Genomic DNA, 26,279 nt, shown 5'->3' with positions numbered 1-26,279 from the left:
GCCGCCGGGCACGGGGCGGGCAGCTCAGCGCCGCGGGCCCCGTCTCGGTCCCCGACCCCCCGGCGGCAGCAGCGGGACCGAGGGCACAATGCAGCGGCCAACCCCAAGCGCGCCCCCGAAGGTCCCGTGCCCGCGCTCCCGCTGCCAGGTCCCGCCCCTAACCCCCCCCTTCTCCTCGCTCGGATCGTGGCCAAGCCGAGGGGGTCTGCCCCCCACGACGTAAGCATTAGGTGCTGTGTTTAAATGCTCGGGAGGCGGACAGGCCGCGGGTGAAGCCCGCAGGCCACGGAGGCGGTGACCTTACCATGGGAGCAGTACGATTAATGGGGCACTTAGAGGGCCTCGATAGATATATATAAATATACCGCACTCAAGAACAGACTTGCTCAGATAAGCCAGCCAGTAACAACATGTCACAACACCACTTAGGGAACGCACTCTTCAGTTGCTCGTGGTCATTAGGCACCACTCCAGTCAGCAGCCCTGAGGACTTGCCTTTGCTGTCCTGGGACTATTTCCTGAGGGTTCTCGTTAACCTGGTAAAACGAGAAAGTACTAACGATGGCAGCACAGCCTGGCCTGTAACATAGCAGCACTTCAGGAGAATGGACTTAATCCCTCCATGGATGGTACCAGAGGGTCTACATGCCAAATGATCAAAAGTCACCATTTCTCAGCATGTTCCAAAGTCATCCTGACCCAGCAGCTTCTCTTACCTGGGAGTTGCCAGTCAGACCCCTGCAACTTACTCCTTGAGGGTTTCTGGAAATGCTAACTGTATTTATCATCAGTGCAAAGCTTGGCTTTATGAGGAACCTCACACAAACCAAGGTCCCTGCTAACTGGAGGCAACAGCTCTGCCACAGTCCTGACCTAGCACAGACCAAGCTGTGCTCACTGGGATTCACCAGGAGCCGCCACCCAACACCCACCTGAGCACCCTGGGGTGCTGCCACAGAGGTGTGCTGTGTCTCAGCCCTGCTCCTGCAGCACAGCGCCACTGGACAGCAGCGCTCAGCCCTCCTGCCCCATCATATTGCCCTGCTTAATGGAGTCACTCAGACACATCTATCAGCAATTTAAAAAAGAACCTAAGGAAAATTTGAGGTGGGAACAGCATTACCAGACTGCCTGAGATCAAGCACTAGGGAGTCTGGTAGGACTGCAGGGTTTGGGGTTGCTTAATTTCCTCGGAAATGCAAAGAACTTGTATTTGCAAAATAACAGCAAATAATCTCAACGATAAATTTCAGCGAAGGCACTCTACTTTGTCTCCTTAACTAGCACAGGAAGGTTCTCTGTAAACACCAAACATAATATGCTGAAATGGCTTTCTTGCTCTTTGTGAAAAAGAATCAGCACTAAAATATATGCATCTTTGTCACTGTGACACAACACTCTTTGGGAAAACAGCATTATGACAAAAAGTGTGATGGACAAATTTGGTCAACCATCACCATATAATTAAAACCCTAGCTTCTGCAGGCTGTCAGCATTCCTTTCTTCTGAATTTTATAATGGCCGTAGCTCCAGCTGTCAACATTTGGCAATGGTAGAATTGTAGCTCCCATTATTTTTGTTGCCATGGTGAGCATGCAACAAACTTTTTTTCTTAATGATCCTTCTGCACATTACACCTCTAACAGTCTGGCAGCTGGCCTCTATTTAGAGAATACAGGGAATTTAGGGAATAGCTGGCCTCAAGGAAAAAGAGCTATCACAAGATGAAAGCATCTTATTCTTTTCTCCAAGTAGAAGTCCCTGACAAGCAGTTGCAATAAGCAGTTAATCAGAGAAGCAACTCTGACTTCATTTATCCTTATTATAACAAGAAAACACAATGCAGAAAAATCTAAGCCCACACACCTGGGATTAATCCAGGAAAATCTTCCTGCTTTAATTTATAAAGCAGTGAACCCCTTGAATGCATGCACACTTCTAGTAGATACAGAACTCAAATATAAATAGCATCATGAAAATACTTTAATCTAGCATTCTCTAAGTTTCCAGACGCTCACATTCCAGGAAAAGTTACTGTGTTGTGTGAGTGGAGTTAAAGCAGCAATTCTTTGTCCTCATTAGATACCACTGCCTTCATTACTTTAGAAAGGTAGTGGGGTTTTGGCAGAAAAGCTGAATGGGAAGTTAACTTTGTTTTTGTCTTCCCCTCTCAATAATTTAGTTTGTCCATACAACTATTCAGATGTTAATTGCACATTTTTCCTGTAAATAAAAGAAGTCTGACACACACTGAAAGAATATTTCACAGAGCAATAGGCACCAACATTTTCTAGTTCTTGGGTACTGAATAATGCTCTTAAAAAGCACATACTATTCCTGCTTTCATAATTCACTTGCATAGCAGTTATACAGCAGAATGAGTATCATTCTGCAAACCGTGTATGTAATTAAGTTTCACTAGCATGCCAGTACATAAGTCATCTGGCATGCACTGTATCAGTATGCTAAAACATGATCCTAGCATTACGAAACTTTCAATTCATGTACAGAATGACAAAGCTGTGTGCTACTTCAGAAGTTAATTATTTCTGTTTCTTGTTGGTTCATGCTTCTATAGATCAGCTTTAGATCAAGGGCGTTGTTAGATAAAATGAGTTATATAAAAGACCTTTTCTATCAGGAAATACGGGATCTCAAAAGCAATGGGGTAATAGCAGTGGGCAGGATCTAGGTCCTATGACTGTGGAAGGATTTCCAGACTAATTAAGTCTGGACCAATACGCACGTGTACAAAAATACAGCTTGAACTTTTCACCCATTTCCTTCTGAGGGCATATCTACCCAGATGCTGACACAGGTTTCAAACAGACCAGGCAGTAGTCATCTCATTTGGAGGATGTACATACTGACACAGTGCTTGCTTTCAACCCCATCCTGATTCTTGGGAAAGAAAAACAATCTATCAACAGCCTGGACACAGACCACAGACTTATCTCAAGTTAGATCAGTGCATGGTAGTCACTGAATAAACCAAAGGACCTGCAGGTCTTTTGAATGTTTCATTCAGATGAGCACTTCATAGTGGGGAAAAAAAAAAGAAAAGACTGGTGCAACACCATCCATCTAGACAAGAACAGGAAGAAAGAATTAGTAAGTCTTCTTAAAGGGTATACAGATGCATATACAAATCTCTTTTGGCAACAGCCTAATAAACACTGAATCACAGAAAAGCCTATCAGTTACTACAATAGGTAACCAACGCCTCTGGAAAAAGCTGATGAGGTCATTAAACCTTCTGTGTTTTTCAGTCCAGTAACTTCACACCAGACTGACTTTGTATTGAGCCCCTTTTTATATCACCTTTCTTCAAAAACGAGTTTTCTTTAAGGTATGTTTTACATAATTACCATTCATGAAGCTCCCTCCACTTTCTACTCATTTACTGTGTTGGCTCCAGCTAGCTTTATGAGTACTGAGATGCTCTGTTGTAAGGGTAACCTCCTGAACAAACATTAACCTTTCAAACACAAGCTCAGAAGCAACAGATACAGGAGTCACCTGCTCCCACAACAGCAGGCACTCATGGGAACAAAGAGGAGCATTCAATCGATCCAGTAACTCAGGCACAAAGTTGAAACAGTCAAATACAGTAATAAGGAATTACAGAATTTATGACTGAGAAAGAAGTAAAGCACCATCTCAGAAACATCAGTTAAGTTCACCTACTACAGAAAAATCTTCCTTAAACTTAAGTATTACAGAAGATGTGAAGATACAGTGAAACAGTTTCCATACTGGCAAAATCATTGCCTCAGTGGAGAACCCATCCCATGCTATGAATAGGACAATCCATTGCTCATACAAATATACTTGCGAGCTTACATGAAATATGCCTTTTTTTTTTTGCATTGCTTAGTGTAATTAAAGCAAAATTGAATCTAGGTGGCCTGTAGTTTACTTACCTTGTTTACTTAAGTGCTACCTGTACCATGTTTCTATTACATTTTTAAAGTCTTCTCACATTAGGTAGGACATTGAGGTCAAGTAAAAATTGGCTACTACCTACTACTCTGGTTATGAGAACAGTGATCAAGCTTCAGGCCCTACAGGCAAAAACAAGCTCTTGAGCATCCCAAAATACCCACGCTGATACCACTGAAAAGGCAGTAACTCTGTATTTGAGAGATCAAGGCATTGAAGGAAAATAGTTATTCTGCAGCAGTCCTGGTTAACTGCCCACTACTACCTGATTTCTGTTAAAATCCCAACACTCAAAACTGTTTCTATGCTTTCTCTTTCAAGTTGTTGGGACAAAATTGACAGGTTTCATTCTTTACTATAAACTTCAAAAGTCTAATAATCTTGCAATCTATACAAGTCATTAGTAAGGGCAAGGCTGCTTCTAATACTAATACATCTAAAAGTGCCCTATATTGTCCTTAAGACAGCTCATCTCGACGTTCAGTCAATTTATTTCATAAAGTTGGTTCCATATACCTAGCAATAGTAGTATATTTTCTTTTAATATATGCGCTTACGCAAAGCTTGGAGGTGGCCAATTTGTAAGGTTTAATATAATCTGTTGATTTAGCTGTTATCAAAAATTGTTCAAGAACTAAAGAACAGAATGGGGCTTTCTATAACAAATCTAGTCTTCTCCAGTAGCAGATGAGCAGCTCTTAATATTTAAAATCTGGGACAAAATTTCCGTGACCTCTTCTGTTAAATAAGATCTAGGTTAGAAAAGCAAAACAAACCTACTATGAAAAGCTTTGATGTCAATCTGGGTCATTTTGACAGAACTTGGCTAGGAATCAAATAAACACCCCAACAAACCTCAGCTGTAACTCCTAGTTGTAAGGTAGCAATGATCAGGGTGCAGTAAGCTTCTCATCCTGAAGAGGTACAGCCACACATTAACCATAGCCTTAGAGGTAAGCTCTTAATCTTCTTATCACACTGAACTATTTGTATGTGCAACTTTCTTCTGCTAAAGCAAAACAAGCATGTTTTATTCTCACACTGTGTTTCAACACTTTTTCAATTATCCTTTGTCTCCACACAACACATCAACATAGGCAAGCTCACAAACTATCTATTTCTAATGTATTCTTTCCACCGTGAACTTTTTAAGTGGTTGTGCTCATCTTTGGGAATGTGCTGTGTCTATTGACATCTATAAAGTTTAATTTTCTTTGGTAACTTTCACTACAACAACTTGAAAGAAAAGCAATATAGCTAAGCACACAATGTCCATTCATCCAGCATCTTAAATGACTTTAAATGACAACTTAAATTGACAGGGATGTATATCATGCATAAAAATTAAACAGGAAAATGTTCCACTAAACAACATACATTTCACATCCACAGCATTTCTTCTGGTAGATCCATTTTTTTTTTTTAAAACATGCATTCATACACCTTTAACAGGGATGTGAAGAACTTCCTGCAACATTTCCAGCAGAATATGTAATTAAACATCAGGCTTTCCTCATAGATCCAAGCTATTTAGTATGTTACTCTTTCTGATGATAAGGGTTTAGTCACTGATCCAGAACTTAAAAATTCAAACAGACTGTATATTGTCCTGCCAATATTCAGTAGTGGCCTGAACATTTTGTTCATAAGGTAAACCTGGTCAACTGTAGCCATTGCTTTAAGGAATGTATACAGCTTTCTTTCCTGATTAAAAAAGCCAATACTGTCTTCTTTAGAAACATTTGCTTTAAACATTTTTCCTCCTATATCCACTGTGACTTGCATTACTGCTTAAATTGTCAGTCTTAAGTGCAGCAAATACTAAAAATAGTTGGTAATAGGGGTAAAATTCAGGTACTTGGGGACACATCATTTTACTGAATTAAAAACAAGCATAATTTTAATGGATTTGTTTTTGTTTGCTGATCTTGATTTAGCTAGGGTTATATTTGGGTAATAACCAGTTGGCAGCGAGACAGAACAATGGGTGGTGTGAAATAGAGCACTAATGATGGAGAACATTTTCAAGGTCACCAGTTGATATGTTGCACCACAAAAGCAGCATTTTAAAGTCATGGGTTGTTCATTTATCATGCAGGTTATACTTAAAACTCAGATTTCTGGGAGGGGGGAAGTTGCTTAGACAGGTAAAAAAGGTAAGACTAATTGCATTTCAAGCCACAACTCTTTAGGAAGTGATCTACAACATTCCCAATTCTTGTGGTTTTACCATTATGATCCAAGAACATTCACATGGAAAAGCAGCAGTTAGCTCCCTGAAATGTGATTTGGCAAATGCTTTTCTTATGACTCCTGTTTTTCTAATAACAGACCACTCCCATGGGCTTTGGTTAGCTTAAGTTGAGAAAACACCAGGGAAGAACAATTACCAAAATCCTTATTAAATTACAGCATCTCTTCATGCATAGCATGAGACATTTATAAGCCTAAAAGGATTTATGGGATGTAAGTCTTCTTAGCTAGGAGAAAAGGAAACAGGTGAAGATAGAGAGACATATAAAAAGACCTACCAAGCCATGTAAACAGTACCCTAAATGCTAAATAGGGAGGACAGTGAAGCAAAGAATTCTGAATTGTAGCCATTAGACCCAGACAAACACCATTAGAGTTGGGTTTTTACTGAATCAGGGGAAGCCCTAGTTAAGCATATGAGTCATAGATGTGGCTCTGAACTGAAGGCATTTCTTAAAGAGCAAGATGCTAAAGAAAACCACATCATCAAACACCATGGACTGAACTTGGATGAGAGAGTAGGAAAAAATGTTTCAATTTGGAATTAAGTTTTAAGGCTTACTCAAATTGTTTAATCATTTTTTTTCTGGTGTCTTAACTATTGCTTCTCAAGCATTCAGTTTAAGAACATCTAAGTAATTGCTTAAACAGCTACCTTCACTGCTGTAGTTCATTTAGTGAATAGACAAGTTTTTCTCCCACAGGAAGCAGGTGTCAGTAATCCCCCCTCCATTACTCCAGGGATCCTTCTCAAAAGGTCAGGAGCAACCCACTCATACAATAAAATACACTGACATATCCTTCCTAGAACAGCATTTCCTCTATATGCATGTGAAGAACTATCACACAATGAAGCCTAATATAGCTTTATCTGGAGATGCTGATTTTGTCAAACATGAAGCAAAGATGAATCAAATCTTTGTGACGTAACTACACAAATCTAAAATGTCCAGAATTGAGAAATACATGGCTCTTCCTCCAGTGATCTTCAGTTCAACTCTATTTAAAAAGCACTAATAAAGGAGTCCTAAGTGACTTCAAACAGCACTGCCATTAAGTATATTTTTAGCTCCATTACACCATCAAGTTTCAAGCCATCAAGTTTCCCGAATGTTTGCACTGAAGCTATATCCTAATCACTATTCCCTTAAGACTGTTAGCATGGTTATCTTTAGGGAAAGTGGCAATGCCACTGTGATGATACATTGTCTTATCTGATCACTTGCCTCAACTACCCTGTATTTACTTGTGGTACACCCTACAATTACTTTCTTCTATTTCTCCACCTGTGTTTTTATTCCCAAATTCTGTAAGAATATTAAATAATCAACTCATCACTATATAAATAAAGCACCTGATCAGAACAAATGACCTACAGGATGCTTTCAGCTACCCCCAAGTAAACATGTACTGTTTGAAGCTCTAATACTAAGAAGTAAAAGCAAATATATGCAGTTTATAAATCAACCATTTTTTTAATGGAAGACTTAGAATTACACCTCAAAACTCAACTAACAGAAACTTTTATAGACTCTCTCCGCATTCTCTCCACATCAGTCAAAATTCACAACAGGCAGGGTTTCATAATCACAAAAGTAATCCTAAATAAGGCAGGACCAACTGAGTAGATGCAGGTAATTGAACAACAACAAAAAGTCTAGGACTTCATTTGGAATATCACTTTTAATATAAATATTTTGTATACAAAAATAACCAAAACACCCTGTAGTTATCTCAAATCCTCAAGTTGTTGTCTACTTAATTTCCTGATAGTTTGGCAAGCGCTTGTTTTCTCTGCTCTGAAGTCATATACTCACAGGCTTCTAAAATATTTACTATAATTAAAGTCTGTTGAACTGTTTTTGCTTTTACCCATATTCTTCCATTCATTCCCAGCACCAGCTCAAATGGGTACAACTGTGACAACTCCTGAATTATTTCACATTTGGGAGCCAAGAGCCTGTAAATAAGATTAAAAAAGAAAGGAAAATGTAAACATTCACATTTGATAAACACTGCATTATTTCAGTCAGTAACTAAGCTGCAGCACTGGTATTATGGGAGCTATTATAACTACTCCAAAAGGTTAGATGATCCAGTTGCGTATCCATCCAAAATAGTCATACAATATCAGATTTTTCATTTTCCTCTGAAAATATATGCACTTAAAATACAGCACTTGTGAATTTATCGCTGTTTTTCTAACTAGATTCAGAAGAGTTACCTGAAAAATTTAAAGTAAATTGTTTCTTTTATAATAATTCTATAATTCTCCAAGTTCTAAAACTACTGTTTGTCAAAGCAACATTTTGAAGTGCTGTTACTTACTAGTTTAACACCAGAGGTAAAAATTTTTCCAAACAACAATTCCCTTCTCCTCCTTTAGGAGGCAATACTAACACAATTAGATGGAGACCTTTTTAGTTTTATATCATAACACATCTCACATTCAAATCAAGCTTCAATAAGCTTTTTCAAAGAGAAAAACATATCAAGAGTAAACAGTAATATACTGTTATTTCTTTACTCACATATACAGATAGGCCACAAACCAAATCATTTACAAAACCCAGATATGAAATAGCTACTTCGCATTTCTAGATTGCTTTTCCGAAGAACAGTCCCCCTACCACCTACCTTAATCACCAAAACAACAAAGCTTGACTATCATTTACCTGTATCAGCTGGTACTTCCAGATAGTCACAGAAATCTTGTATTTACCACAGCATTAACCTAAGTAACTCCAAAGTTTGAAATACATTTCAAAGACTGAAGTGTTTCCTGGGTTAACATATCAGTTTTAAATGAAAATTCTACTTTTTTTTTTGTATCTGTATCCTTATTTCAAGGTAACATTTTTCTTTGGAAATTATAAAATAAAGTGTATTGATGTGAGAAGATCCCTTTACTTAGTGGGGGATGTAAATTTAGCTGACAGCTATCTCATTAATCAGAAAAAGAATTTTCATTTAAGCTTCAATACAGTAGGTACATACTGAAACCACACCTTGAATGTTTGATTCCCTCAGGTATGGTTGTATTTTCTATACTGCCTTGGCAGCCGCGTCCCTTTTTTTTTTTTAAAAAAAAAAGCAGGTTACAACACAATATGGAAGAGCATCTGGATTTCTTCAGGGGGAAAAAAATGTGTTATTTCTGACTCAAAATACATGCATCTTCCATCCAGTAAAACTAGTATAAATGCACTAGAACAACTACGACTCATATCCTGATTATTGGTTAGTCCATACTTCTCAGAGTATAAATAATTGTGCATGTTCTACCTAAAACTACAACCTTACATGTTAAGGGTGACTAGTTTTCTTGGTACTTACTTTCTTATCAGACCTAAGGAAACTTTAAAGAGGAATCCATCTTCTCCAATTACTCCCATGCCACTTGCTCTTCCACTACTGTCTATACAGACCATCTCTGGTTCCATGTCTTTATTTGCTACAAGGAACTGACCATAAATAAGGTCTCCCACCTAAACCAAACAGTGTCAGAAAGCAGAAACTATTACACATGATCATACTGCACATTCATAACAAATATTCAATTTATAAAGATCCTCCAGGATGACACAAAATAGTTGTAAAATATTGGTGAAAGAAAAGTAAGTAGAAATTTTTATTCTCTTCTACTAAAGACAGCTTTCCATATGAACAATAATATTGTATCACTACTAGAATCTAAGAGACGTTTACAAAAAATACAGTATTCTATTTTATGGAGGTATTCTTTTCTGTTTTGAAATACCAAACATGAGTTCATCTCCTTCTCCAAACTTTAAGGATGTTAAAAGTCAAGTCTAAGCAGCTTACTCTTGTAACTGTTTATCAGGACCACAAGAAAGCCACACCAGCTTATTTTGCTTTCCTTTACAGGCCATTTTACATTCTGGCGATGGTATTTCAGCTGAACGCAGAAGCAGTGACATGCACGTGCCATGCTTTCAGCGGTGTTATGAAACAACCCCCGTTTTCTCCCAGTATCAGCGTAAGAGCTCGTTTTACAACCTCAGAGTGCCCCCTTGGGGCGAACATTACCGCACGACCAGCATCTACCGCTGGCAGCATTATGGAAGAGATAATAACAAAGCAACGTTTTTGCTTTGCCGTCCGGCTGACCCGAGCACCCGTGGATGAGGAGAAGCGGTGCCGCCCGGCTGGCGCTACCTGCACGTTGGGCCGGTTCCTTTTGGTCGCTCCCTCGAAGGCCAGGTAGGACAGCGAGGCCTGCTCGCTCCCACCGACGTCCAGCCTGAAGACGTCCCCCGCCCTGGCGGTCACGATGCCGATTACCTGGTCGCCCTTCACCGGCACGTACTGCGGGCAGCGACACGCGGCTCAGCCGGGGCCGAGCCGGGCCCCGCAGCAGCCCCTCGGGAGGGGCCGGCCGAGCCCTCCCCGCCGCCCCCCGTCCCCTACCCGCTTCTGCTGCGAGTCCACCCAGTAGGCGCCTCCCGCCGTCGCCCCGCCGCCGCCGCCCGGCTGGCGGTGCCGCAAGAGCCCGCACTTGGTCACCAGCAGCCCGGCCGCGCAGCGCCGCAGGCCGGGCCCGCACAGCAGCCGGCCCCGCGGGGCCGCCCCGGAGTCCAGCGGCAGCTGCTCGGCGTCGTGGTCGGGGCGGGCGGGCAGCAGCAGCACGTCGCCCGGCAGCACCACCTGCCCCACGCGAGCCTCCGCCGCCATCTTGCCGCTGCCCGCCGCCATCTTGCCGCCCTCCGCCATCGCCGCCGGGCCCCTCCTCCAATCGCCGGCCTCCCGCCGGCTACGTGGCGAGCGGCGTTGCTTAGCGACGCGGCAGCACGCGCTGCGACCGGGCCGTTGCGACCGTTCGGGCCGTTGGGGTCTGAGGGTGGCGGCCGGGGCCAGCGGGCAGAGGCCGTGGGCAGACGACTGGCAGCCAGGGCCGGTCTGCAGGGCGAGGTGCCTGTTGCCGCAGGGGCAGTCCCGGGATGGAGCTTGGGGAAGGGAGGCAAGGTCCTGGGCTGCGCTTATATGGAGCTGGGGGCAGCGGGTGTGGGTGGGGGCCGCAGGTGAGGGCGCTCAGGGCACTTGAGGTGCGCCTGAGGGCCTGTCTGGGCGCCCACCCTGACAGCCCGCCGCCGGCAGTGACTGCCCAGCCGCCGCCCCCTCCCGGCCTACCGCCTTATTTCCATGCAGTTTTTTTAATGCTACGTGCCTAAACAATGAGTGGGGGCACACAAAACTAAGCACTTTTCTCTACCGTGCTTATTATAGTTGATCTATCATTCGAACGTTTAAGAACTAAATCAATATTAAATGTAAATAACTTTCCTCTATTAACTGCCCGATTAAATTAGCTATAATAAAATAAGAGCTGTAATGTCATATCCAGTATTTGGTACCTGAGTCAATACTTCTTAAAAACCCTAATTTAATTCTGACATTGATGACTAATGTATGTCTGTTTGTTGTTAGTAGATCTGAATGGAGTCTCAATATCTGAAGAGATGCCTGGGAAGTTGCCTGAAAAAGGGACTGGCAGAGGTTGTAGAGCATCGGCCAGCAGACCCAATAGAGTACCTGGCACATTGGATTTATAATTACAAGAGAATCTTAGATGAAGAAAAAAAGGTGGATATATAGTGGATAAATAGTAAATGAAATGAAGAATATCAGATCGTGTCTAGAGATAAATCACAGAAAGTTTAAGAAATTGTGTAATATAAGTTATGGGAAAGATGTTGAACAAATATTTTATGACAATATAATTGATGGCTATTTAATCTCTATGTTCTTTAACTGATTCTGTGTTACCTCTGAAATAGAGAATGTTGGAGAGGATTGAGCTGGAAAAAGAACGGGAGGCAGCCCTGGAAGAACTTGAAATGTTAAGAAAAATGAAGGAGGAAGAGATGATGATTCAGCAGAAACTCGAAGAACAACGTCAGGTTAATAATATTAATAATAGATAATTATAAAAGCATATGATGTTGTAGAAACTTGTACTACTCAGTATGCCTTTATTCTCTGTATACTGATTTTGAGAAAAAGGTAACTAACATAAAACAAGTATTTCAACCTCACTTTTCTAAATAATAAATGAAATGACCAGTCAGCAAGTGGGAAGAAAAACTTACCTGTGATGTGGTAAGATGTAACCAAAAAAATGAAGGAACATAAAGTAAAGAGGAAATACCTTAAGACTTATGTGAGAAATAAAATAAGCAGACTGTCTTCTGTAGGTAGTTATGAACAAGAGGTGGTGTAAATAAAGCTAGAATTCAGTACAAAAACTTTTGACAGGCCTGCAAGGAGGCCTAGGAGTAATAACCACTCATTGTCTCAAGATATTTCAATGTAGTATCAGTAAGGCAAAAATGGTAATGAGAATGTATACACAATTATTGATTCCTGAAAATAGTTGGGAATCAATTAATCAATATTGCATATTTAAGCAGCAGCGGGCCCTGATTCTGTCCTTAGCTATTTGAGCATTCTGCTGACATAGCAGTTTAAATCCTATACTATGTGGACTTGAAATATGAGAACTAAAGACGACATCTGTGTTTGAAGTTGTCCTTCATGGATGAGTGTTGTGAATATGACCACCTGTGTCAGACAGCATGCATGCAAGAGCCTCAGTTGTGCATGCTGCTGTATTAATGTAGATATTATTTACTGGATTTTTTTTTTTAATTGGCTCACTTTCACGTGATCAAATCAAAAGTGTGATTTAAAATGTAAGCTGATCATATTAAGCGCAGTTCTGGTGTAAGATGAGTTCAATCTATTTCACTTGCACTTTTTTTAAAATTTGGAATTTACTAATTTGGAAACCAAAAGTTTTGTGCAAAGTAAGTAATTTTAAATAGTATAAACGAAGAATGCTCATACTAGACATGTTTTTTAACCCAATTCACAATTTTGATTTTGGTTATGTACTCAGGCTTGTTTTGATTGTATGCACCAAAAAGGCACGTGGAAACCAGTTGCTACAACATGACAATGTTTGTACTAACTATTCACAAAAGGCTACAGCAAGCAGTATTCTCTAGGCCCTAGTGTATGTTGAATGTGAATGCTCAGATTATTTGGTTTCTGAAGTCCTGATGTAATAGGGCTTGCAAAGAGTGAACACATTATATTAGATATTTCCAACTGGAAAATGTAAAGGTTGATGAAGGTGGTTAATCTAAATAGCTTATCATTTTTATTCATAAATTTGATTCTATATGATTCATCTGTGAGATGAAGTCAGATGATAGTGAGAGGACTTTATATTATTAACATAAAATTGTGTTTCATGCCTTTTTTTTTTAAATATTTCAACCATGAAATACATTGGAAGCAATGGGGTGGGGAAAATGGACATGTATTTTTTTCCTTCTAATTTGTCCCTTCATTAAATGACTGCAGAGGCAGTTGGAAGAAGAACGTGCGAAGCTGGAGCTGCAGAATGAAGAAGACAAGATGCAGTTGCAGCAGAAGGATCAAGAGGTTTAAACCAAAGCTTAATCAACGGTTTAAAAATGTTGTTAATCAGATGTCTTTTCTAGATGCAGTCACTAAAGACAAAACACAAGGCAGAAACCCAGGGTTGTTGTATTAAAACAAATTAAAAAGAAAAAAAGTGAAAACTGGGGAAGAATGTCTAACCCCTTGCTTCCAGTCTGTGTTTTATACTTGAATTTTCATCTGTTGTATTAGGTTTCTTTAGTTTATGTTCAGAACAGAGCATAAATTTATTGCAAAATCTGGCTTAAGTTTGGCTTAACTTTTATGAGAAAGTGTTATAACATAAACATGTCTAATTTAAATATTTATACAATAATGTTTTACTGTGTGGCAATGCCAAGTCATTTGCTGTACCTGGGAAAGGGACTATGGCTGGAATTGAGATGTCTTTTAATTCTAAGATCCTTGTGGTTCCCAGGTATTTATGCTAACAGGAGTGCGTATACAGAGGTCCATGTAAATATATTGTCATATAATGCTATTTCAGTAAATAATATAGACGGATATTTGCCATAGTTAACTCAGTAAAGCTTTCAAATCTGAAACACTTCTTAAATTTACAGGGACCACAACATTTTAGAGATATACATGTTTTTAGAGCACTGTTGAAATACTGATAGTGTATAATTGTAGAAAAATGACTGTGAATGTGACAGGGAAAAATGAATATAGAGAAATTTAAACCATAAATTCATGTTATTTAAAAAATTATAAAAATGGTATAGACAAGCATGGAGTGACCCCATTGACTAACACATTTGTGTAGCATGCATCTGAAATATTCTCTTTATATTAATACATAAAGTCATTTTAGCATATCTGAAGTATTCACTGTAGATAATTACTCATGACATGGAATACTTTTAACTGAAAACACATTTTCATTACCACAGGGAAGTGAAAAGACAATTGCTGAACTTACAGATAGACCTGGAGCACCTAATTTGACCACAGTTGAGGAGCTAGATGAGAGTGGACAGTTTGAGGTAAGTGTTTAGAAAGAATGAGGAGACTATAAATGATTAATTTTAGGGATTTGCTTATCTGTGTTGACATATCAAAAGCTAAGACTGTTCTAGTTAAAGCTGTGCTGTTTCTCTCCTGTGATCTTAAGGATGGTATTTTGGCCATAATATTCAAACTGTCCTTAGCCTGTTGTCTGGTTTGTGTTAAGGCATTCTAAAAGTCTCTCTACGTTGGCTGGTGAAATCCTCAAGATTTAAGATGCTTGCCCTTTTGGATTCAGATGTGCTACAAATGAAAGCATGAATATTCTCAAAGAGGAGGCAGCCTTCTTTTGCCATGTGAACAGATAGTCATACAGGACATGCACTAAATCATGAAACATGACTCACATTTGAGTGAAGTTATTTGTATTTTTCTGAGTGGTTCTGATTGTTGGTGCAGCAGAATGCAGTCTTGTGCAGAGATATCTGAGCAACTGTTTAACAAAAAAGACCAGGTACTAAGAGTGCACAGTGCTCATTGTGGCAAAGACCCACTGAGATTCTGGTTGTCTGAGCCCCATGCCGGCATGACTACTGCTTTCAGTACTACAGCTGTGACTGAAGTGTGATATACAGGCAACTTCCACGCCTGTATTTTTTTTTTCTGTTTGTACTTATCCAGAGAACTGAGAGGACATCAGTCAACCTTCATTTATTGTAAGTCATGGCAGTACATTTAACAGTTGATGCCAACTCATGTGAAATCTTCCACTTTATGTGCATTCACTGTAGATAAGAATATTGTTACGTCTGTCTTTTTTTCAGTTAGAGTATTCCAAGTGGTGTTATTTGAGATTTTGGTAGATTTCCTTTTTCCTGTATTAGCCTTACTGATTTGCTCACTTGATTTCTGACATCCGTAGTACAATTCGAGCTCAGAACTTAAAATTGTGGTGTTAATATGCTTTATGTTTAGGGTTACTTTAGTGAAAAACAGTATTATAAGTGTTTTCCAAATATAATTGTGAATATATCTATGAATATACTTAGGGCCAGTTTTTCACAGTTACTTTGATATTGCCAAGAGGTAAATCTGATGAGATCTCAAGGTCTTGTCTAGTCCTAATTTTTATAATTTTCTGACAATTGAATATTAAAAACTATTCATGAGGCTTCAGGCATATTTTATGTGTCCTTAAATAAGTGAATTGCAAAACCAGAAGTGCAAATGAGTACTAAACTTACTTGCTGCTTCTTTTATGTATCCTCTTCAAAGTTTTCATGCCTAATGTGGTTTAAAGTTGGATTATGTAGTCCTTTGATGATGTTATTTCAGCTTTTCCAGTGATACATTTGTTGTATTAAAGTACAAATCAAGGACAGATCAATAAAATGAAAATATATACACCTGTACTGCTGAAACTGTTCTGTTCTCAGAATCATAATGCTTCATCCAGACTTACTGGATCTTATAATAAAAGTCAGGTGATTGTTTAATCTTTTTTTTTTTCTTTTTACAAAATTCAGTTAATGCTGGCAACTGATAGACTGATAGAACTTTTTGTGTTCTTTTTAGACTGCAACAGACGTCATGGCAGAATCAGAACACGAAAATTCCCAACCGATCTGAAAGCAGTAAATATATTTTCTATTCATTGCTTGCTGAATAACTTTCTATTCATTGATTGCTGAAGGGCAATGCCTTAATTTATGTATTTTATATATAGAACTGATTTGTATACCTGTTATTTCAGTTTCCTTGCTTTCTGGGTGTATGAAGTCTCTTAGTTCTGGCATGCCATGCTACATTTTTGCTCTTAAACCAGAGTAGCTGTCATGGATGACTTGAAGGAATAAAACTGGAGTTGTGATAAAAGCAGCAAATATATATTTTATTTACTGCCCACTGATTCTTGGAGAGTAACAACTTAAAATTCATATGGATTTTATAGATATAATTCATGTATCAAGGTTGTTTTGGAGTAAGGGCAACAATATGATAATTTGAATCAATAATAAAAAAAAGCGAAAGATCAAAAAAACTTTACAAGAATTTGAAAGGTTTCTGATATTAAGAAAGCATGATATATATATATATATATATGTCAGGAGATGGAGAGAGAGTTCTATACATCAAACTAAATGCAAAAATTTAGTCAGAAGATTTATGCCATCTAGAAGTAACCTTCTCACTCAGTAGACAGGTGTACTAAAAGACCTTCTGCGTCTAACATAGAAATCATGAGATACTTTTTGTAACTCCAGGTGTTTGCTCTGGAGTTTAGATAAACCTTTCTGGTTATTGTGTGATATTAGGTGAGCTACAAGTGTCTGCATGTCCGTTTTGGTAAATCAGGTCTTAAAATAATCCTCTGCATTTGTCTTGAATTTGCAAGTCAATAAACTATGTCTGTGTTGATTATCTTTGCTAAATACCATTATTGGTTTTCAAAGCCTCACATCTAAAATTTTGGAAGAATATTTAATATTTTCCATATCTATTTAAAAATCATTTTTATATCCCTTAAAGATTGCATTAATTCTTATCACCATTTTCTGTAATCACTGATACCTTGGTACAGGTCGTAAAGAATGTTTCATGTCTATTCATTATAAATGGAAAACACACCAGCCTTGAGAAATCCTCTGCTTCTTGGTTTAAAAGTGTCTTCATATCTCAGTGTCTTCTAATAGCATGGGTTACTGGACAATTAACATTAGGATATTGCCAATATTGTATGATGTGATACTCTTTGTTACGAATTCAGTGCGTAGATAATGTATTTGCCATTCTTCAAGTGTGGGATGAAAGAATTTTTTGGGTAGTTTCACTTTAATTCATTTATATTATAGCTAGCTTTAAGATCTTTCTCTTTGGAAAATGTTAAAAATAGGTATACCCAATAGGCAAAGGTCAATCATGTAATAAATAAGGTCAAACATGTAATAAATATTTTTCTGCTCTAAATAACTTGTTCTGTTCATGCAGCTCATACTAGGCAGGATCCTATCAATTTTTTAAAAGGTGTGCACTGTTATTTTTAATATAGTAATATATAGCTTTTTCCTTACATATAATAAAGTTGTTGGCCATTATTTAAAAAAATGCTATCACCCTCTTTATTGTCACATTGATTTTATTGAAGACGCTATTAATTGTTTATATGCCTTTTATGACATATATTTTCCCAAAAGGGAAAAATGGCATTTCCCAGGTATAAATATTTACAAATGTTGATTTAATTAGCAAACTTAACAAAAATTAAACAAATTTAACCAAAAATCATGTTATTTAGATATGTTGACTATGAAAATTTCAGCCTTCACATTTAGTTAGGACATATGCTTAAGTTATAAGACAGGATTTTAAACATGCTAGTAAATAATTCTAATTACTAATTCCAACAAGTGGCTTTCATTGTCTATTTTTTCATAACATTTGTGTCTTCCTTTTATTTGGTTATATGTGTGTCCACTAGAGTGCATCCTTAAAAAAAACAACAGAGGTGGCTGTGCCTGTTACAAACCATGATTATTTGTCATTTTGTTTCATCTTGTTTTAATTGTGACTTTTTCTTTGTGATCTTTCCATTGCTATTTCTCATTTTCTTTCTAGATAGCATTTGAATTTTCAAATGGAAACTTATCAGAAAATTCCTTTAGCAAGGGTCAAAATAAAAAGGCAGATTCCAGTTTACTTATTCCTTTGCTGTTATATTAATCTGATCATGTACATAAAGTACATAAGAAGAAATAAGGTGTTCAAATATCGTTCAAGAGAATTCCCATTGTTCAGAATCTGATGTGCACAGACCTAGTGCACTGATTGCCTCCTGCAGCTTTATAGGAATTCTTATCTTAGATACGGGATCAGAGGGTAAAGTATTGTTGGTTCAATACTTTCTTAAGGTGCAAAACAGTTGTAGGTAACTTGGAAATGTTACTGTAGTATACAACAGGGATGACTTCTGCTTAGTTGTCTAAGCTAGGATGGAAATGAAGGCAGCTTAAAATCACTGCCTTCTCTTTCTGTACTTCAGTCTTTGGAGTATAGCTAGAATAGAGCCTGGAACAGGAGGAGACAAGGAGGAAGATACCGTTCCATTGTTACTGCAGATGATGTGATTCCAGAAATGTTAGTACAACTTAACTTTTGCATAAAATCTAAGGGTGTATATTGAAAAAACAAAACAAACAAACAAACAAAAACCAACAACCCGCAATTACCTAAGTTAAGCTACAGCTTTCTTTTCCATCAGAGGCAGATAATAGAAAATGTTGGTGAAAATATCATAATAAATACTGACAGAAGATTTACGAAATTATACATTTTCCTTTCTTCAGACCAGGAACAGACTTTTTTGGTCTGTTAAAAGACCCCAAGTACAGATTCTCCAGAGAATGTGCTGATAGTGATGTACCCAATCACAGCTGTTCTCATTCCAGCAATACTCGAGCATAAGGATGCAAACAGATATGAAGCCCAAAATAGGACAAAATGAATCAGTTTAACTACCAGTCATTTCATAAAGATGGAAATTCAGCTCTGCAATGTGAGAAAATTCTCCTGGAAGGAAAAATATATGTTGCAGCAAGCACATTTTTATGTTACCATTTAACAGAGTAGGCTTTATTAAGTAAACAGTCCTCTTGTGATAGGTGATTTTCCTTCATAGTCTAAAGAAACTGATCCTTTTGTAAGCAAAAGCTTTTCACAGCAACTTGCTAATGGCAGTGAGAGTTGGATGAATTAGTTGGGATTAAATGTAAAATTGATTTCCTCTGAACTTTGCTAATACAGTTTACTTACATTTGAAGTCAGCTATTATTTGTTTTACTTCTGTCAAGTTTTCCTGTTCTTAGGTTAGATAAAGAACAGTGTTGTCTACTGACTACAGCTAGAAGAGAGAGGCTAATCCTGATGTTACTGATATGAACTGATGCAAATTTTAAAATATCTTACCAGCTTTTTTGATTATTTTATTTTATTTTATTTTATTTTATTTTATTTTATTTTATTTTATTTTTTAGGTTTGTTTGGTTTCTGGCATTACCATTACCACTCATGCAGTCTTTGTGCTATATACTTGTGTATTTGTTTCAATTCAGATGATGGAAGAAACTACACTATTATAAACTTTTATGTAGATATTATTGGGCTAGTACTAGTGGAAGAAAGGCAAGATAGAGGAAGATATCATTTGAGATGTCACAGTGTAGCGAACTTTTTTAAGAAGCAGAGGGCTTTGATTCACGGAATTTGAGAGCTCTCAGTTGAATATCCAGCTTAAATACTCTGGATCTTCTCTGTTAACCTGTGTATTCATCATTATCATAAACCAAAATCAGCGTTTATTGTAGATCTGAATTGCTGGGGTTTATACCAAGTTTTCTTTGAAATTTTTCTAGAAGATGCTACGTCATGAATGATTATATCCATTAAGGCCCTTTACTGAGATGCTCAGTGCTTCCATTTTATCCTCAGTTATATGGCACCTAAAGTCAATGGCTATTTTGAAAAAAAATTGGGACCACTAGTTTCTTAGAATAGTCCTTTGACTGTTTGAACATGAGTTCATGAGGGTGAGGTTGAAAAACAAACAAAAAAACCCACCACCATCACCACCAACAACAAAATGACTATATTAAGCCATTTGCCATTTTATTATTAATACCAAGTGTGGTTGTATTATTACCCAAAAGTAGAGCAACAGACAGTCAAGTAATTTAACAAGTAGAGAAGGCTCAACATTGGTTTCTTGCTAGTTAATCTTATTCAAGCTGTTATTTATTAAAAAGGCTGTTTTGGTGTTTCTGTAGTGACACAGAAACATATACTACACTAAAAATCAAAACTATTCCTCCCCATCAGTTTTGCATCTGGCATATTTTAAAATTTCAAACATACTTTAAACAACTATATGAAGTTTGGGCTCGATTTAGAATAAACATTCAATATGAAACATTCAATATGAGACATACCATATGAAAGTTATCTGAATTACCTTACCCTCTCTAAAGAATATTTAGAAGGTTTAGGAGTCTTTTAACAAACTCTCGAAGGAGATTTTGCCACTTTTTGCATGTAGTCATTCCTGGATATAATAATTGGAGATGCTATTATTAAGGATTTTTTCCCCATAATCTTGGGAAAGTGGGTGTGAAAAACATACTATTTTAGTTTGATGTAAAACCCATGGGCATTTGAGTTCAGCAAATGTTTCTTTGGACAAAATAAATGATTTTACTCAGTGGTTTGTCTATAATTTAGCTGTGATCTTGCAGATTCCAGATAAAAGCATTAGCTTTTTCTGGGGGAGTAGGAAGTATGTCTGAACTTGATCAAATGTCTACTTCTTTTTAATGAGCTGAATCAAATTTCCAGCTCTGTAATAAATAGAGCTGATTTTTTTGTTGTTGATTGAAAAAAAAAAACAGAGCAAAATGTATACATATTTTTTGTTGTTGCACTGAGGAAGTAGTCTTTTAAGGATCTCAATTTTGTTCTCACTGAATTTGCTGAAAAAGCTCTGGTTGAAATCATTAGTAAGAGGGTTGTGCTCTCTACTAATGTAAGCTTGAATTCTGCCTCTGAGAACTCATCTCTTCCTTATTAAACTTTTACTATACTTAATTTTAGAACGAGAAAATTGATTGATTCAAACTATGTGTAGGGGAAGACACTGCAGAAGAGAAGAGATTCATTGTGGCAAGGAGGATGGGAGAGAGGGAACATTCTGACAATAAATCTTTCCCATTGCAGCAGCAGGGCACTGCAGCTCCCCTTTGCTCAGTTTCAAGTCACATTCCTGGGAGTGTGTTGGGCTTCTCCAATCATTCTGCTCCATTTCTACCCCACCTCCCGAATGTAGTTTCTTCCAGAAATGACTGGCTGCATGCAGACACACCTGTATTTGGTTCATTATTATCTTAAGCAATTTTGGTTTTGCCACTGATGTGTTTAGTAGATAAGTTTAAAAAATGCTATTTATTTAACCGATAATTGTAACCCTGGAAACAGGATCTGTTGTTTGTTTCATTGGAAACCTAGCTGCACTGAAAAGTTACCCTTAGGCACTGACAGCTGAAAATTTCTAAAGCTGGGACTGCTGTGAAGTTCTGAGGCAGCTGTTCTTCAACATTTTTTCAGTGCTCATATGTGTCTATATAAGTGGAGTCTATAGAAAAAATGTATCACTATTATTTTTCTCCCTATGGCTTGAGCTATGTGTTACTGTATTTGCTTGTATTTTAAAACTATTCAGGCAAGTTTCTCTACAAGAACTATAAGTCATCCTTCTGAAACATTGTCTATCCTTATCTCAATAGAGTGTGTTTCTAAAGACACTAAATATATTTAGAATTGAGGTTTTCATCATTGCTCAGACCTAGGCCATAGGTAACGTTCTCCTTACCCTTCTTTTGTGACTTTTCTGATTTTTTATTTTTTTTTTAGTCTATCACCTGGAAACTCATCACAGTTACATGATAAATGAATTTGTCTTAGAATTTTTCTAAGCTTTGCTTGGCACAAAAAATCAAGAGAGTACAGGCAGACCTGTATGTTCCTAAATATTTGGGCTGACTCTTGAAATACAGCAGAGAACTGTCAAGGCAGTTTTCCGGTTTTTGCTGCATTTTCTTCAGATATTCTTCAAATGCCAAGCAGCAGCTACAACTGTTGCCATGCTATTCTGTGACTACAAGAAAGTTGCCACCTGTACATGTAGAGGCTCTTGCAGCTGGGAGCAGTACACCAACACTATCTTTTAAATTTCTTTTATTTTGCAAAGACCATGTAAACTTTAAAAGAAAAAATCCACTGACTATTCTGTGTTTTGCTTTGTTTGGGAGGATAAGTAATTCGTATTTATTAAGATAAAATTTTATTACTTGTAGTATTTCAGTGTTGTGAACTGTAAACATAAAACCTTCAGTTTTGAATAGGTTCAAATATATGTGAATTCAAAATCTGGAAATGAGTTTTGAATTCTAATTTTCTGTCTGTGTAGAGAATACTTTATTTTCTAAGGAGATAGGTCTGTGCTTACTGAACTTATTGGCAGGACTCTCACTTGAGTCCTGGTAAAACATTTGTGCCAGTTGTGTGAGAATGTGTGCATGTGTCTTAAAAACAATTACACATTACAATCGCTTTGCTGACCTTACTTCTAAAGACTTACAGAATCCCAGTGACATATTTTGTGGTACTGCAGAGGTGGAGAGGTAATGAAATAGAACTGATCACCCAAAACCTCTGAATGCCTCCTTCTCTGACCATTGCTGTTGGAATTCTAAGGCATTGATAGCAATTGGGAAGTAGTTAATAATAAACTATTATATGGGCATAGTATTAATTTTCTCATTAGCCAGGATTTCTACAGGTACAGAAAAGAGCATGTCTTTGAGGAGTTGGTTTATGATGGATGCCAATTTCAGTATTAATTTTCAAAAGAAAATACCTTCTGCCTAAGAGACAGAATTAATTAATCGTGTGAATTTGGGAATTTAAGCACTCCTAACACAAAACTATTTGTATGAAGAACTGGAAGGGATAAAAAGTCAAGAGATGAGAAAATATTAGAAGAAGGAGATACACCTAAAAGCAGTTCTTGCACTTGTTTAGTGCTGAGAACTACAACCCTTGTAGGGTAATGTTCAGCTTGGTAAAGAGTGTAGCTGCTAGTTTTTTTCTTCTCCTTCCCTGCCTAACAGAGCTGCAGGCTTCAGTTTCCTTTTACAGGGCTGTAACTGAGTCTGCTTCCTTGAGAAGATGTAGTGTCACTGGTCCATTGTGTGGAGTAATGTGATTTTGGAGTAATGTGATGAGCATAAACTGAATACATTGCAGAAATTAAAAAAAAAAATCAATCCTTAAGAACTACATTCTGAAGTTTATAGGCTTAATTTACATTGTGAACACTGACACCAGATCATAGTCGGGTTTATTTTGGTTAGTTTTAGTCCTTCTTGTATGTTTCAGTACAACAGGAAAGGTGTGACATTCGTAGTCCTGACATTTCTCTTTGTTAAAAATGTTCCTGTTGTTAAGGATCGAAGCAAGAGGTCATTATACCTCACAAGTCCCACCTTACTTTTCAGGCAGACCATTTGGCAGAAAATTAAAATCTGTCCTCACAATAAATAAATAAATAAATAAATAAAATAAAATAGTTACACATCTTCTAGCAGGGGTGTCTGGGTTGGTTTAGCATTCTTTGGTGGTTCTGCTGTATTTTCCAATAGAGAATGACTACGGTGTCAGTCACAAAGAACATGAGGAGTAAGAAACCACTGCATGCACATATTTTTGTAACTAATAATTTTGGAAAGATTAATAAATTATCCTTTTTCTTTTTTTATATTTTTCAACTTTGGTAATCCTACATGTGACTTATTAAAAATTTCTTTTTAAAAGGGTATTACTGACACTTCACTCATGATAAGCATTCTGTTGCAAAAATAATGGCATAGAGAATATGACTCAATTGTGCACTCAGCACACCTATAGCTCAGAGCCTACTTGTTATAAGCACCTTCGGCTCATATATCTCATTTCTGTGTATTGTCATGATTAAGTGCTTCCAACCAGCTTGCGATGAAAAAATACTTGTTTAGAAATGGAGAAAAAGGAAAAAATTCTCACGCTGTAGAAAAAAATGTGTGCATATATATTTACATTTAATCGTATGAAAAAAATGTAGAGACCTCTTAACCTTTATCATTCCTTTCTAGTTGGCTATGAAACATTTTTTAGCCTGATTATTTTAATAATTTTTGGAAAACAAAACAAACGGGGGAGGTGGCTGGGTGATTCCTTGCACTGCACATCTTATGAGTTTTTGCTGCCATACCCCAGAGTTTCCTCTCAATACAGTATTTCAAAACGAATTCAAAAAACTGCAAGTCAGCCTTTCTGGAATGCAATTTAAAATGCCAATAGCATACAGTAATAGATGTTGAGCTTTATTTGTCTTGTCTTGAGAAATCAATTTTATTTATTTATTTACAAATGTGAAATATACTGAAAAAATCCTGAGACTTTTAGTCTGTAAAACACTGGGCATTATAACAAAACTGTGAAATGGCAACTATATCTATAAGCCTGAAGATATTTTGGTGGTATTGAATTTTTCCATTCTATATTCCATCTATAAATAGTAATCCATAGAAATTTTTATGTGCTCCGGTTACTGTATGTATTTTTGTCTAGTACCGTTTATGCTCTTGTGTTGGTTGATGTTACGTGCCCTTCATCCATTAATGTTCTCTGGTTAAGCACACATGTAAGAACATTTTGGCTGTGTTTTATTTAAGACTTGTTTATTTGAAACTGCTAAATGACTAGTTGGAGTGAAGTCTTTCAGACATAGATGAAAGATAATGATGTTTGCTGTCTGATAATATATTTGTCCAGCTCAAGTATGTGAAATTGCTACTTGAATGGCAGCCTTCCCTGGATGAACCAACTGGTGACAAGGTCAGGTTGGGGGTGTTTCTGAAAGACGTAACCAATCAGATTATGTGCATAATCGGCACATCCCAGAGCACTGGTAGTGCATTTGAGCTCTGTAGCGATGATGGTGGGAGTATTTCTGGAAACTTGTGAATAACCTCCATGGATAGGAGTAATGACTAACAAAGTTGTTGGTTGTATGTTGTATCTTTTTTCTCCAGATATCCGTATAAGCCTAATTCTGGAGTGTACAGCATTGTGCAGTCATTTTCAGTCATGCAAAATTAAAGTAAAATTCTGCTATGCATTATTGACTAGATTAATACTGAGTATACAAGTAAATGTGTTTGTCTGGATCAAGCAATTTCCAGTACGCAAATATTTTCATTGTGAGCATAAATGAGCTACATCTGCAAATATTGGCTGTTGGGACTGTGTAGGTCAGGCTGATGGTTGGACTTGATGATCTTGAAATTCTTTTCCAACGTAGATGATTCTATGATTCTATACACCGTGCATATAGGGCAAGTATATATGAACATTTTTGATTATTAAATGGTTAAGAAAAGTAATTTTAGTCCTATACCACATGAAAAAAAGGTCCCTTCTTGCATTATATATCTAGAAGAAATAAAAAGCATCTGAATTTAACCTAATGTTCCTTGTCAGGAAGCCAGAACTTAGGGATTCCACAACTATGTTCCTGCAAATAGGTTCCTGTAACCTCACTTCATGTACTAGAGTCAATATTTGTTTCAAAGTCCAAAGACCACCTGTACTGTAAACATCTATGAACGACTGTAGCAAAAACTGTTGGGTAATGGCTATTTGAATGTATCAGTCTGTTTCCTAAGGTACTGAGGAAATCCTAATGGTTTACATATATACACCAATAATGTTGTAAGACATGTAAATGCAGATTGTACAGATCCCAAGCTGCTAGAAGACTGTTGTGTTACCCTAGCCAAATTGTTTTTGAGATAAAGATCTGTGGCTGTAATGGGATTTAGTCTGGACAGGTGATTAGACCTGTCATTAGCAACGAGGAGTCCTAACTATTTGCTCAGAAAGGAACTGCGGCTCTGTATGTATCTGATGTATGATCACACCCCTTGCAGTTGAACTTAAGGGTTGTGCTTTGTTACGCAGCAGATGACAGTCTTTCCCAACTGACCATGACAACTGGAAAAAAC

General features: G+C 37.5%; 2 protein-coding genes across 4 annotated transcripts in view; one reads left to right on the top strand and one right to left on the bottom strand.

The window, feature by feature from the left end:
• Positions 1-7,859: 7,859 nt before the first annotated feature.
• EXOSC3 (exosome component 3) lies at positions 7,860-12,116 on the bottom strand. Of its 3 annotated transcripts, none has more exons than XM_040563018.1 (6): positions 11,994-12,116; positions 11,644-11,799; positions 10,627-11,127; positions 10,375-10,524; positions 9,532-9,683; positions 7,860-8,155 (listed from the first exon to the last, which is right to left on the bottom strand). In XM_040563018.1, exons 2-6 carry the CDS (start codon positions 11,755-11,757, stop codon positions 7,954-7,956), a joined length of 1,119 nt encoding a protein of 372 aa, XP_040418952.1. In that variant the 5' UTR covers positions 11,758-11,799; positions 11,994-12,116; the 3' UTR covers positions 7,860-7,953. The 3 variants fall into 3 exon arrangements, with proteins under 3 accessions (XP_040418952.1, XP_040418953.1, XP_040418954.1); XM_040563019.1 differs by having other exon boundaries at positions 11,647-11,799; XM_040563020.1 differs by having other exon boundaries at positions 10,627-11,048; positions 11,647-11,799; positions 11,994-12,110.
• MAT1A (methionine adenosyltransferase 1A) overlaps positions 12,002-26,279 on the top strand; it is a 37,905-nt gene continuing 23,627 nt past the window's right edge. The window contains exons 1-4 of the mRNA XM_040563015.1: positions 12,002-12,116; positions 13,585-13,665; positions 14,577-14,669; positions 16,207-16,265. Coding sequence (XP_040418949.1) covers positions 14,650-14,669; positions 16,207-16,265 — 79 coding nt within the window. The 5' untranslated portion in view covers positions 12,002-12,116; positions 13,585-13,665; positions 14,577-14,649. The remainder of the gene's footprint in view (positions 12,117-13,584; positions 13,666-14,576; positions 14,670-16,206; positions 16,266-26,279) is intronic.

This window comes from Cygnus olor, chromosome 7 (genome assembly GCF_009769625.2).
Source record: "Cygnus olor isolate bCygOlo1 chromosome 7, bCygOlo1.pri.v2, whole genome shotgun sequence".
NCBI classification, from domain to species: Eukaryota; Metazoa; Chordata; class Aves; order Anseriformes; family Anatidae; genus Cygnus; species Cygnus olor.
Note: the sequence above shows the minus strand (reverse complement) of the source record. Positions and strands in the feature narration are given on the sequence as shown.